The following is a 14,175-nucleotide window of genomic DNA, read 5'->3' on the forward strand; positions in this document are numbered from 1 at the left end:
TCGCTTTGACTTCATTATCTGCACACGTCAGACAGATCAAGCAGGCGAGAATTAATTTGCACACGTGGCAGCCGTGCTGGACACCTGTCCCATTGACCCGTCTTCTTCTAGAAAGCCCTTCAAGGACCTGTATTTAACTCTACAATCTCATTTTTGCTTTTGTATTTTTTAACACGGTATAAACGTAGACACTCATACATACACATATACACTCATCGTTACGAACACACGTACACACACCCTATCACGAGAGACTGAGCCGGCACATTATTTTGAGATTGACAAAGTCATCACAAACGCCATCATAGTCGACGGGACGTCTCCTCCCACTGAACGCACATCATCGGAAGGCCTGAAATAAATTCAGAAAAATGTGGGTACCAAAGTTAAGTCTAGGACTTGAACCATGGTGGGTTGGGGACTTTTGCTTTTCTATTTTAGTAGTACTCTTCCGTCGAAAGTCCACTTCTACTCCCGAGCTCAAATGTTCCCTGATGAACAGTAAAATCAAAAAATTGAAAACATATCATAAAATTTTGATTTTTTTATGGTAAACTTTGATTAATGTTTTTGTGTGCGTGAGAAACTTCGACACGGCATGACATTCATGGAAGTTAGAGCCAAAAAAACAAAATAAGCACTCTAATATGCTTTCAAAACCAGCATTTTTGGAACATCACTTTTCTCCATGAGTTTCATGAATGTCATTTCTTGAGAAAATTTTGCGAGCATACAAAACATTTTCAAAGTCTATAAAAAATCAGAAATTCTTGATTTTGCTTCCTTTTTTTACTATGATCGGGAAGCATTTGAGCTTGAGAGCAGATACCCCGCGTCCACCATCCATCACTATTATAAGATGTTCCAACCTTTCCGGTAGACATATTTTTGTGTGTATATTCCTTATTTCAATACATATCTAGTCTATATTAATAAAACATTTAAAACATCTTATATTTGTGAATGAAGGATCTATCTCAGTAGGAAATTGGACTAATCACACTAATGCTGTGACGTGGCTTGAGTGGAGTTGTCAGTGCTTATCAGTCTTCTCTTGATCATCCGTCCACTTTGCAAAAGCGAAATCAATCAGTCTTGGCACGTACGTACGTACTAATCAATGCTTATTCCAAACTAAAGCTACCTCCAGTACACACCGAATTCTCTCTCTTTGTTTTTCCTTAGTAGATAATGGTTGATTTGCATGGAAAGTACGCGCTAAACCTGCCTTTTTGTAGCACGATGTGCCGATCTGATCACTCAGTGCTTTAGTGCAACATGCAACTTGATTTGATTGGTCATAACTCACAAGCATGCAACAACACAAACCGGATAATTAACTAGGTGTTTTGTTTACTTTCTTAACCTTGGTCAATTCCATGCGCGTCATAATCTTTTTCCTTTGTTTGCGAGAAGCTTTCAATCCGTTCATAATCAAATCATCTCCCCGGTCCATTAACCACCTAGCGACGACTACAAGCCGCACAACCTCAACTAAGATGCTGAACGTAACAAGAAAGAGAGCACAGTCACTCCCGCCGTTGAGGGCCAAGGCTCTTCTAACTACCACGACCCAAAGGCCATCGAAAACGAGGCAGACCAGCGGTGGCACCGACATGGGCAGGAGAAAACCTAATCGCGCTTGAGAGTCTATTCTTGAGGAGGAGGAAAGAATCGAGTTCCCGGTGCACGTCATAATCTAGCACACAACATGCATTCAAGTTCCCGCGTTGCGACTACTACCAATAACTGAAATTGCATGGCCTCATAAATCGTACTACTAGTACTAGTTGGTGCAGATCTCTTTCAAGCAGATTTGTATTTTTTGTACGCGCGCACGTACCGTCCCCTTTGGAGCACAAGTCGCGAGCAGTCCATTCCGTAGAAATATAGGACGCGTTTTTATCATCTTTATGTTGTTGTCGTCGATTCATATAGATCACGCGCTGACACGCCAGGGAAATTCGAATGCATGCAAGTCTCTGTCCTTTGTGCCGAATCCCTTACATTCCAAATGGAAGTCGTCCTGAGATGTCGTGCAAGCTATGCGGAGAATGACCGTAGGAATTTGTCTTCAAGGCTGTCGATGTCGTGCAAGTTATTTAGAGCGTCTTTTTGTTTTTCCTTGTGTTTCTTTTTCAGAAGGCCGAATGCCCTGTATGAAATAAAAACTAGCCCTTAGAAAAAACTATTAAAAAAGAAATTATAGGCAAGCCCTAAAAATAATAATCAATGTCGCCTTTGCATCAATCTGCGCTTGCCGTGAGCAAAGTTCGTTGCTGCTTCCGTCGTCGATTGTCGATGTCCAAAGATTTGTTCATGCACATTTGCAATTCCGTGAAGCAGCATGACCGATCCTTCTAGCAGAGGAGGAATTGTGCCGGCTTGCTTGGATATAGCACCGAGCAGAAGATCACTTCCGCTTTGCGCATGATGGCCTATGGTGTTCCGGCAAACTACATTGATGACAATTGGCAATGGCAAAGAACACTTCTATCTTATATATATGTCAAACAATTTGCAAAGAATATGGTATAAGTGTTTGGTCCATGGTGCTTGAGAGCACCCAATGCTCAAGACACTCGGAGGATTTTGAAGATATGCTTGGGTCCATCGATTGCATGCACTGAAAGAATTGTCCTAAAGCATGGCGTGGACAGTTTAAGGGCCGCGAGAAGGATGCCACCATCATTCTTGAGGCTGCTGCCAATCAAGAAACATGGATTTGGCATTCATATTTTTGGGATGTCTGGATCTTGCAATGGCATCAATGTGTTCGCCCGGTCATGTCTTTTTTCCGAGTTTGTCAATGGAGAAGCTCCACCGGTGATCTTCGAAGCAAATCGTCACACATAAAACTATGGGTTCTGTCTTGCGGATGGGATCTTCCGGAGATGAGTACTTTTGTCAAGCCAATCCAAACCCCCAAGGTAAGAAAGAACTCTACTTTGACAATGCTCAAGCGGCAGCTAGGAAAGATGTTGAGAGGGCATTTGAGGTTTTGCAAACCCAATTTGCTATTGTGCGAGGACCATCTAGATTCTGGGATTAAAAGAAACCTTTGGTACATCATGATTGCTTGCGTAATTATGCATAACATGATCATTGAAAATGATCGTGGACATACATGTTATGCCGATGAGAAAAAAAGGAGTGAATCATACGTTTCTTGAAGGTGTACAATGAAATTAAAGACTGCGATACACATGATGAACTTCAGAAAGATTTGATGAAGGGGTACTCGAAATGGCATGGCGAAAGAATCGCCTAGTTTCATTCTTTGTTTGTTGCATTGGGCAAAACCTTTATTGTATTTGCATTGCATTTGATGTTGTCAACTTGATGAATTGTGTAATAGTTTGATACCGTGGACAAATGATATTTTAAGTTTTATCTCAGGATGTTTTTATTTCAAACTGTGCGGCTGAACTAGTACTGTACAGCGGTTGTTAGCCATTTTTACATCATCTGTTGGAATTAGAGTTTTACATCACCAAATATACATCTGTTGGAGTTGACTCTTTTTTGAAGATGTAAAATTCACTTTCTAGTGATGTAAATTATACATCACCCACTTTTACATCTCCAAATTTGCATCATCTATTGAAGATGCTCTAAGCAGCAGTTAGGAAAGTCGTCGTTGTAGACCAAAGGTCGCCGGCGTTCACAATCTGGGCATATCATCATCCCGGAGAAGCTGGCACCAAGGAAGACCCGGGCGAAGGAGGGTCGCAAGTCACTAACGGTGCCCCATGTGATTGAGGTTCATCGGATGGAGAAGGAACCGAAGAACGAGACACGATGTGACACCATCCCATTCATAGGCGTCGCTGATCACCAACACAAACACAAAGGCAAAAACAAAGCCCATGATCTGGCGTGACTAGAGCTCTGCACGTCCTCCGCCTTTGCCAAAGAGCATTGTCGTAACGAGGACATGAGGAGGAGGACTTATTCCTCGCAACCGATGCCAACATCGCCTCGCCACCGGCAGCCAGACTCTTACGCTTAACCCTAACTAAGTCTAAGGTGGCCCTAGACTAAAGAGACAACCCAAATCGGTGTTTCTCCCACCTCGCCATTGCCAGAAGGCACCCGGAGGCGAAGAAAACTGGTGGTGATGGAACCCTAGGAGGAAACCCCGGAGCCATTTCTTTCTTGGTGGCAACTACTGCAGAGTAAAAAAAAGGGTGTTCGGGCAGACTGCCTCTGCTTGAACACAGCCCATCCTAAATCACTTTATCAATTTTTTATTGTTGTCTCCTTTCTCTCTTTTATTCCATCAATTACCGGATAATTTGAGAGTCATGGTTGCATGCACGAACAAACGAGGACTCAGAGCGAACACACAAATGAGGGAACAAAGTTGGAGATGAATTGTGTAATAGTTTGATATTGTGGACAGATGAAATTTTAAGTTTTATTTTGGGATGTTTTTATTTCAAACTGTGCGGCTGAACTAGTACTATACATCGGTTGCTATGCGGTTGTTAGCCGTTTTTTACTTCATCAGTTGGAATTAGAGTTTTACATCACCAAATATACATCTGTTCGAGTTGACCCTTTTTTGACGATGTAAAATTCACTTTCTAGTGATGTAAATTATACAGCACCCACTTTTACATCTCCAAATTTGCGTTCACCTATTGAAGATGCTCTAAGCAGCAGCCAGGGAAGTCGTTGATGTAGACTAGAAGTCGTCGACGTTCACAATCTGGGTATATCATCATCCCAGAGAAGTTGGCACCAAGGAAGACCTGGGCAGAGGAAGGCCACAAGTCACCAACAGGGCCCCTGTGATAGAGGTTCATCGGATGGAGAAGGAACCAGAGAACGAAACACAGAGCCGCAGTGATAGAGGTTCATCGGATGGAGAAGGAACCAGAGAACAAAACACAATGTGACACCATCCCATCCATAGGTGTCGTTGATCACATAGACAAACACAAAGACAAAAACAAGGCCCATGATCTGGCCGTGACTAGAACTCTACACATCCTCCGCATTTGCCAGAGAGCATTGTCGTAACGAGGACATGAGGAGGAGGACTTATTCCTCGCCGCCGATCCCAACATCGTCTCGCCACCGCCAGCCAGACGCTTAATCCTAACTAAGTGTAAGGTGGCCCTAGACTAAAGAGACAACCTAGATTAGGGTTTCTCCCACCTCGCCACTGCCAGAAGGCACCAGGAGGCGAAGAAAACTGTCCGCGACGGAACCCTAGGAGGAAACCCCGGGGCCATTTCTTTCTTGGTGGCAACGACTGCAGAGTAAAAAAAAGGGTGTTCGGGCAGACTGCCTTCTTGAACACAGCCCATCCTAAACCACTTTATCATTTTTTATTGTTGTTGTCTCCTTTCTCTCTATTATTCCATCAATTACCGGATAATTTGAGAGGCATGGCTGCATGCACGAACAAACGAGGACTCAAAGGAACACACAAATGAGGGAACAAAGTTGGAGATGCTCGTAGTATGCGCTTATATGTACCGCGCGGTTCGGATTTTTCGTGAATTTTCAGAAACGTGAAAAACACTACAGTTCTAAAAGGCTTGTCACAAAAAAGAAAGAAAGAAAAAAACTATACGAAATATGTATATGGCAACTGTGTGGCAGATTGCGAAACTGCCACACACATCCAGCGCCGTCAATTCCCTCCCGATCTCCTTCCTTTCCCGCACATCCTCCCGACCGGCCTTCCTAATTTTGTAATTATGGCCCCACACGCCTTTCCGATTTTTGGCAAAAATAATGCTTGGACTAAGATTTGATCTTTGGTCTGCAGGTAATCAATAAAGGGAGCTAACCACCTCTTCTATGACAGTCATTGTTGAACAAGCTAAGGAAAATACTGTTTTTGAAATGTTTTTGCCTTTAATATGTTAGCACTGAAAAACTTTTTGTTTCAAGCATCGTGGTAACTTTGATCATTGGGAATAAATTTGTTGAACCCGCCCCCGGTAATTTCTGTAAATAGCACGATAACATTCACGCCATAGACCTGATAATTTAGATACAAACATCATGGTAACTTTAACCATTGGGGGAGACAAATGTGAAAAGATACCCGATAATTTATGTGTAAATAGATGGTAATATACGCAGCGCACATCTGATAACTGAGGTAGAAACACCATGGTAACTTGGACCGTAGGGAATTTTTTTTTTGAAAAGATACCCCGGTATCTTCTGTGTAAATAGCACGGTAGTATACCTCCCTCCTCTGGCATTGTTATGTGTAAATAGCATGAAAATATATGCACTGCGATAACTAAACACCATGATAAGTTTTTGACCCCCCGGGGGGGGGGGGGTTGGTTGTTGCTGAAACATACCCTTGATAAACTTTGTGTAAATAGCATGATATTTTAAGCACTACGGGCTTGATAAATTACCTAGAATCACCATGATAACTTTTTATCCCAGGAAAAAGTTGTTCAAAACATCCCCAATAATTTTTGTGTAAATAACATGATAATATAAGCACCGCATAACCGATAACTTGTAATATAAACATGATGGTAACTTTTTTACCAAAGGAAAATAAGTTGTTAAAAACATACACTCGCCTCGCGCCTGGGCCTCTTGGATGAACACAACACATGACGTGCCATGAGAAAGTCACATAATGTTTAGTGTCATGAGGGGCACAAGTGCTATAGGCGTGATAAGTTACGCAAAAACATCGTGGTAATTTTTGACCTATGAAAAAAGCTACCGAAATACACCCAGGTTTTTAGGTGCAAGTACCATGATAATATACAAACTGTAGACCCGGTAACTCATGTACAATCCTCCATGGTAACTTTGACGGGGGGAGGTTGATGTACATATACCCTGATAACTTATCTGTAAGTACCACGGTATTTTACACATCGAAGACCTTATAACTTGGGTAGTAGTAACTTTGAAGGGGTGTAGTTGTTGAAGCATAGTACCTGGTACGTTCTATCTAAATAGCACGGTAAGTTATGTAACACAGGCCTGATAACTTGCATACGAATACCATGGTAACTTTGTCCTGAGGAGAAATCATGTGGTAGATGTGAAGAAGTGACAGTTTTCTCAGGAGTGGGCGTCCGAGATGTGCGGGAGAAGCAGGTTTCTCGGATGAGCCTGCAGGGTCGTTTGGGAGGAGGCGAGGTCAAAGGACGAAGGATCATATGATACTTTAAAATGAAAAAAGTAAAGGGTGGCAGTTTTGCTTGTATGGCACACGTGTGCCAAATACCACAGTCCAAATTAAACTGAAAGGTGCAAGTGTGTGTGCTCCGGAGAGCGTGCCGCCACGACAAATCCACATCGTCGTCCGGGAGCCAGCCGGTGACCTCGCACATGGGATGACGGGATGAGAATTGACATGGCTGCCCGCCAAAAGTAGCCGAGGTACTCCTCTTCACTCCTCTCCCTCTGCTAGTCACTCACTGAGAAGTCGGAAGCTTCGTGCCTTGTGCCATGGTCGTGGCCGTTCCAACAAAACAGTAACGCGTCGCCACTAGCAGAGGATGACGAACCTTTTCCCGTCTCCCGCCACCTCTCCTGGTGCTTGTGCCTGCGCGTCTTCTTCTCCACTCGCCCAGCCCAACCTCCCCTATTTATGGCCCCGCCCGGTCACATCCCACTACCGCCCACGCTGCCAACCGAATCGCCTGCACCACTAGCAGAGGCAGCAGAGCCAGACCCCAATCGTCGCCGCCCCCTCCGCCCCTCCATTAGACTTCCCACTCCAGCTTTGGCCACACCTCCCACCGTTTCAATTCAAACCAACCGGTTGAAGGCAGAGGGAGAGGGAGAGGAGTGTGTTCTTGAGCAACCCACCCACGGCTCCAATCCAGGAGCTGCGTGCAGGCCATGGATTCCCCACGGACGGAGCAGGTGACTTGCTTGCTTCCTGTGATTAGTTAGAACCGGACCAATTTCCTCCTCGTTTCGTCTACTGCTGTCCACTGCTGCCGCTTTCTCGCTGTCAGAGGCCGGGGTTCAGTGAGCAACGGAAAGCAGAGCATGTGGTTGCTTGCTTGCTTCCCTGCCCTTTTCTTCTCCATGGGCATAATATGGTTGGTCACTAGCCGGCAGTGCTACCGGTACACGCATGGCATGTGTGCTGAGATTAGTTGGTCACTCGCGCTGCGTGTCTGTCAGTTGATTCATGCTGCTCTTCTTCATCTTCTTGCCCTTCGGTTTGCAGCAGAGTAGCAGCAGCGGTACTACTTCTACCATCACAAATCCAATGCAAGGAGTCGGAGGAGGAGGCGGCCCTACGCCTGACGACCAGCGGGCCAAGAGGCCGCCGCACCTCTCCATCGACATCCCGGCGGCGACCAGCGCCCCCCTCACACCGACGGCGGCGGCAGAGGCAGAAGCCGTAGCTGCAACTCCGGGCTCCACCGCCAGCAGAACACCAGGTTCTGCCTCGGGTTCCGGCAAGAACGGTGCCCCAGCCAAGTCCCCAGCGCCGCAGCGCACGCCGTCCTTCATGCTGCGGCAGACGGTGCGGAGCCTCCTGCCGGGAGGGGGCAGCTTCAAGTCCTCGGTCAGAGGCTACGAGGCCTCCCTCTCCAGGCTCTTCAGCGGAAGGATCGCCAGGACGGCCTCGCTCCCGGCCGTGGACCACGCCCTGGCGGCCTCCGTGCACGCCGCCGACAAGACTCCGCCCAGCGTTCCTGCCGCCGCCGCTGTAAGCATTTCGATTTGATTTAGTTCTCACTTGCTAAGTTCTATGATGATGAATTTTATCTGAAGTTGTCTTCGTTTGCTGAATTTTATCTGAACTTTTTTGGTTCCTTTGTTGGTGGTGGCAGGACAACAAGACGGGCATGCACCGCTCGCAGTCCCTCCCCATGAACATGAAGAAGTTCAGCTCCGCCAAGAGCATCAAGAGGATGAACTCGCTCGGCGGCGTGTACCGCGTCGTCCCCTCCACGCCGCGAGCCACCGCCGCCGCCACCGCCGCGACCAGCAATGCCGCGCCGGACATAGTCCCCACAGAACCAGGTGGGTGGATGCACATCACTCTCCAACATTTGCCTCCCCTGTTACATTTCCAGTCTGAACTCTGCTACCACTGCAGTCAGTAGTACAAGTCTAAATTCAGTAAGTCACATACAGTTGCTGTGCCACAAGTTGCTAATTGCTATGCCGTCTAGCTGCTTCATGCAGGGGTCGGAGAGGGGGAAGACGACCATGGGGAGGACATCGCGGAGGAGGAGGCGGTGTGCCGGATCTGCATGGTGGAGCTCTCCGAGGGAGGCGGCGCCATGAAGCTCGAGTGCTCCTGCAGGGGTGAGCTCGCACTAGCCCACACCGACTGCGCCCTCAAGTGGTTCGGCATCAAGGGCACCAGGACCTGCGAGGTGTGCAAGCAGGAGGTCCAGAACCTCCCCGTCACCCTGCTACGCGTCCAGAGCACGCGCGGCGGCGACGCCAGCCGTGCCGGTGCCGGCGCCAACGGGCCGCGGTACGTCCGGTACAGGTAGGATCAAATCTTGACAAAACAAACATTACAATTTATGTTGTTACTTGTGAAGTTTGTGTTCCTCATTTGGAGTCAGGTGACACCTGTGATACTTTGGAGAGAGACTTGGTAGTATTATATGGAAGATAGTTTGACAATATAATTTGAGAAGAGCAAGTTTGCATGCTGCTAATCTTACCTACTTTGTGACAGATCAACATAGAATTTCTTCTAGACTTGGAATGATGTGTGCTATTAAACTGCCAATAGTGTACTAATAAAACATAGTGCAGTCATTGATTTATGTAACCAAACGTGTGATTCCTTTTGTCATTTTGTTAATCAGGCTGTGGCATGGGACACCTATCCTGGTGGTCATCAGCATCCTGGCATACTTCTGCTTCTTGGAGCAACTGCTGGTATTTTATATCCCTCTCTTGTTGATTGCTTATAAAACTTACTTGCATATGGTCGATAAATTCTTTTGTTTCTGGTGTCTCATAGGTTGCGCATAACGGCTTCGCCGCCCTGGCGATATCGCTGCCCTTCTCGTGCATCCTAGGCCTCTTCTCATCACTCACCACAACAAGCATGGGTACTACATCATTTAACCACAGTCCACCCCAGAACACATAATGAAAATTTTGATGTGATTGCCTTGATGGAACCCTTGTTGCAATGGTAACTAACTTGAAATTGTGTGTCTGACAAAATATGCAGTGGCGAGGAGATACGTGTGGATCTACGCCGCGATCCAGTTCCTCTTCGTCGTGTTCTTCACGCATTTGTTCTACAGATATGTAAGCAAAACAGAGCATACTCTGCTCACACCGCCTGAAGTTTCTGAACGATTTGTTGATGCAAGTGCTGATGTCTGTGAACTGTTTGTTTGTGTCAGCTGCATCTGCAGGCTGTGATATCCATCATCCTGGCAACCTTTGCGGGTTTCGGCGTGGGGATGATCGGCAACTCCATCATCATCGAGGTGCTCAGGTGGAGGACGATGGCCCCTGCCCACCAGCGCCATGCTCGCAGGCCACCACGTGTCGCCCAGCAGCAGCAGCCAGCTCCGGCATCCAGTCAGCCTTCAGCTGCAGAGGAGGGACAGCGTAGCGCCACCGTCGACGTCGAGAACCCCGCCATCCCTCAAGCATAGATCATATGTAGTTTGTAGCCATGTGCTGTTGGTTGATGCTTGAGAGCCTGGGACCCTTGCTGTGTAGTATATGGTAGAACAAAGAGGTTGTCTGGAAGTTCTTTTTTCGTGGTCTGGATGCAAAATCTGAGTTTTTTTGTTGTTGCAGCATGTGGTGAGTACATGTGGTACAATGTGTTTTTTTGTCTGGATGCAACGTCTTGTATTTAGGAACGGAGGGAGTACAATGTTATATAGCAGCTCCTGAAGAAGGATTCAGCAAAATGTGTCATGGTGTACAAAGTATGTCAGGCATATATATAGCTAAGCTCTCTGCTCTGCACTGCACTTGTCTTTAGGGCAGGAAGTATGTAAATCCCAATGGAAATCTTGAGGATAAGCAAGTAAAAAAAATGTTTTTCCTGATTGGCATGTCCTAATCACACATGTTGGCTGCTGCTGATTGTCACAAGAGATAGGTGATAATATGCTGATATTCATATCTTCTCCTCGGCACTTGTCACAGTCGTTTTCTCGGCTGAATGAATTGCCGAATTGGATGCATCAACAGTTCAACAGTAAGCTTCAGCAGAGATACCCCATATACGTAACCCAGGCCTCATGTTAATATTCTCCCTATAACTTTAGACAGTGACAGTTGAGGAACCTAGGTCGACAAATAGGTTAGGTTCAGAACATTTCTGATCCCCTGTGGTAAGAGGGAAGAATCGGAATGGCCACGCGTGGTCCAAGCTGCTGCGCGAGCACGACTTGCGAGCCGTGCCGTGCAGAGGAAGAAAACCTTTTAGAAATACTCCCTCTATTTCAAAATTTGAACTGTTAATTTAACCCAAACAGCCTAAGTTATGTTACTTGAAATTTATACAACCGAAAACCTTTTTTGAATATGAATTCAAGTATTCAACGATGTAATTTTCATCACGCATAACCCACATTTGGTTGGTTAAATTGTCTTGCTTAGTTAGCATGTCTATAAAATTACTGGCTAATGTGCTGATTGTCTCTTGAGATAGATGACTGATAGTAGCACAAGTGGGGAGGAAGCAATAAATTCCTCTGAGCATTTCCTTTCAGTGGGCCACAACAAACATCTGATATTCATATCTTTCCTTTGCATTTGTCATTGTCGTTTTCTCGGCTGAATTATTTGGATGGATGAACAGTAGATTTCAGCAAGGATACCTCCTATATGTGACCCTAACCTCAGGTTTATGTTCTCCCTAGAAATTTATACGCTGACAATTGAGAAAGGTAGGTCGACACATAGGTTCAGAACATTTCCTGATTCCTTTGGTGAAAGGGAAGGCAATGCATGGTCAGGGCTGCTGCAGGGGCAGAATATCTGGTGCACCGTTGCTTGTGGTCCACACCTGGTGCACCGAACTCCCGTAACACATTTTAAAATATTCAGAAAATTCTTTTAAAAAATAGCACATTCACACAACAACAATATGTGTTGTCACAAATTTTCGAATCAAAATTCAAAACATTGTTTAAAAAGAAGACAAATTTGACACTGAATGCCACGTAACATAAGTTGGGCTTTAGATTTGATCTGTTATCACATTGATGTCAAAATTTTCATTTTGTAATGTTTCAAATTTTGATACAAAATTCTATGACAACATGCATTGATGCATGAACAAGTCATTTTTTCGGATGAATAATTTCCTCTCAATATTTCCTTTCAACGTCCCATATCGAACATCTGATATTCATATCTTTCTTTGGCACTTGTCATAGTCGTTTTCTCGGCTGAATTGGATGCATGAACAGTAGCCATCAAGCAGAGATACCCCCTATATGTAACACAGGCCTTACGTTTTTATTCTCCATATAACATTAGACACTGACAGTTGAGGAAGGTATGTCCACAGATAGGTTCCAAACATTTGTGAACTCCTATGGTAAAAGGAAAGTATCGGAATGGCCACGTGTGGTGTCCAAGAAGCTGGTGCGCAAGCACGACTTTCATGCCGTGCAGAGGAGGAAAACCTTTTAGAAATACTCCCATTTCAAAATCTAACTTTGACCGCTAATTCAACTGACAAAACGCAAGTTATGTGACTTCAAATTTATACCACCAAAAACTTCTTTGAATACGAATAACTTCCGTCACGCATAACCCACATTTGGGGACTCTTTGATTCACAGAGATTCCCAAAACATGCGAATATGAAAACCATAGGATTGGAATGTCGTGCTCATCTCAATCCTATATATTTTGGTTTCTTTGATTGCATCATAGGGAAAACAGAGGGTTCCTTCAAACAGGCAACGCTGGCACGAATTCGCGATACGTCCGGTAGAGGTAGGTTGAGTTGTTGACACAACACATAATTTTTTTGGTTTTTGTTACTTGTGAAGTTTGTGTTCCTCGTGTCCTGCAGAAGGATCCAGTAGCATGTGTCATGGTGTACCAAGTATGTCATGCATATGGCCAAGCTCTCTGTTCTGCTCTGCACTTGTCTTTTTTTTTAATCAAAGGGGTTTCCCTCGCCCCTTTATTTATTAAAAGCAGAGTCAAACAGCCACCAAATCCAATATTTAGCAGCTCTCGGACACAACTAGAAAGTAGCTGCGACGGAATTATTACAACTTTGGCAAAGTTTGCAGAGTTCAAATGAACTGTTTACAACAGGGTAATAGCCCAAAGATGAACAGCAGAGCACCAACTACTACCAATGTAACCTATCAACCCTCTGCACTTGTCTAGCGCAGGATTATGTAAATCCCACTGGAAATCTTGAAGATAAGCAAGTAAACGAACAGTTTTTCTTGATTGGCATGTCTTATCACTGGCTGCTGCTGATTGTCACGAGAGAGAGGTGATAATATATTGTAGCTCAAGAGTGTAGGAAACAATAATTTCCTCTCGAAATTTCCTTTCAGTGAGCTGAAATTCATATCTTTTCCTTGGCGCTTATCGGCTTCTCGCTGTCGTTTTCTCGGCTGAATGAATTGGATGCATGAACAGTAAGCTTGAGCAGAGATACCACGTATACGTAACCCAGGCCTCACGTTAATATTCTCCCTATAACTTTGACAGTGACAGTTGAGGAACCTAGGTCGACAAATCAGTTAGGTTCAGAACATTTCTGATCTCCTATGGTAAAAGGGAAGAATCGGAATGGCCACGCGTGGTCCAAGCTGCTCCGCGAGCACGACTAGCGTGCCCTGCGGAAGAAGAAAACCTTTTCGAAATATTCCCTCCATTTCAAAATTTGAACTTTGGACTGTTAATTTAACCAAACAAAATATAAGTTGTGTGACTTGAAATTTATAGCACCGAAAACCTATTTCCAATACGAATTCAACTGTGTAACTTTCGCCACGCATAACCCACGTATCGTTGGTTAAACTATTTTGCTTAGCATGCCTATGACATTACTGGCTAATGTGCTGATTGTCACTTGAGATACAGTAGATGGCAGTAGCACAAGTGGGGAGGAAGTAATAAATTCCTCTGAATATTTCCTTTCAGTGTGCCGAAACAAGCATCTGATATTCATATCTTTCCTTTGCATTTGTCATTGTCGTTTTCTCGGCTGAATTATTTGGATGG

At 45.0% G+C, this 14,175-nt stretch overlaps 1 protein-coding gene across 2 annotated transcripts; it reads left to right on the top strand.

Moving 5' to 3' along the window:
* Nucleotides 1–7,611: 7,611 nt before the first annotated feature.
* LOC119346984 lies at nt 7,612–10,932 on the top strand. 2 transcript variants are annotated; one of them, XM_037616033.1, is made up of 8 exons: nt 7,612–7,875; nt 8,189–8,677; nt 8,802–8,994; nt 9,160–9,472; nt 9,801–9,873; nt 9,959–10,049; nt 10,175–10,254; nt 10,353–10,932. In XM_037616033.1, the coding sequence occupies exons 1-8, from the start codon at nt 7,852–7,854 to the stop codon at nt 10,608–10,610; spliced, it is 1,521 nt and encodes a 506-aa protein (XP_037471930.1). In that variant the 5' UTR covers nt 7,612–7,851; the 3' UTR covers nt 10,611–10,932. The 2 variants fall into 2 exon arrangements, with proteins under 2 accessions (XP_037471930.1, XP_037471932.1); XM_037616035.1 differs by having other exon boundaries at nt 8,192–8,677.
* The last annotated feature ends 3,243 nt before the right edge of the window (nt 10,933–14,175 follow it).

This window comes from Triticum dicoccoides, unplaced genomic scaffold, assembly GCF_002162155.2.
Source record: "Triticum dicoccoides isolate Atlit2015 ecotype Zavitan unplaced genomic scaffold, WEW_v2.0 scaffold56577, whole genome shotgun sequence".
Lineage (NCBI taxonomy): Eukaryota > Viridiplantae > Streptophyta > Magnoliopsida > Poales > Poaceae > Triticum > Triticum dicoccoides.

Excerpts from the sequence above, each read along its gene's own strand:
- LOC119346984 (XM_037616033.1), top strand. The coding sequence starts at position 7,852 with ATGGATTCCCCACGGACGGAGCAG. Across the intron at positions 8,995-9,159 it reads CATAGTCCCCACAGAACCAG|GGGTCGGAGAGGGGGAAGAC; the intron begins GTGGGTGGATGC and ends TGCTTCATGCAG. Across the intron at positions 9,874-9,958 it reads GCTTCTTGGAGCAACTGCTG|GTTGCGCATAACGGCTTCGC; the intron begins GTATTTTATATC and ends GGTGTCTCATAG.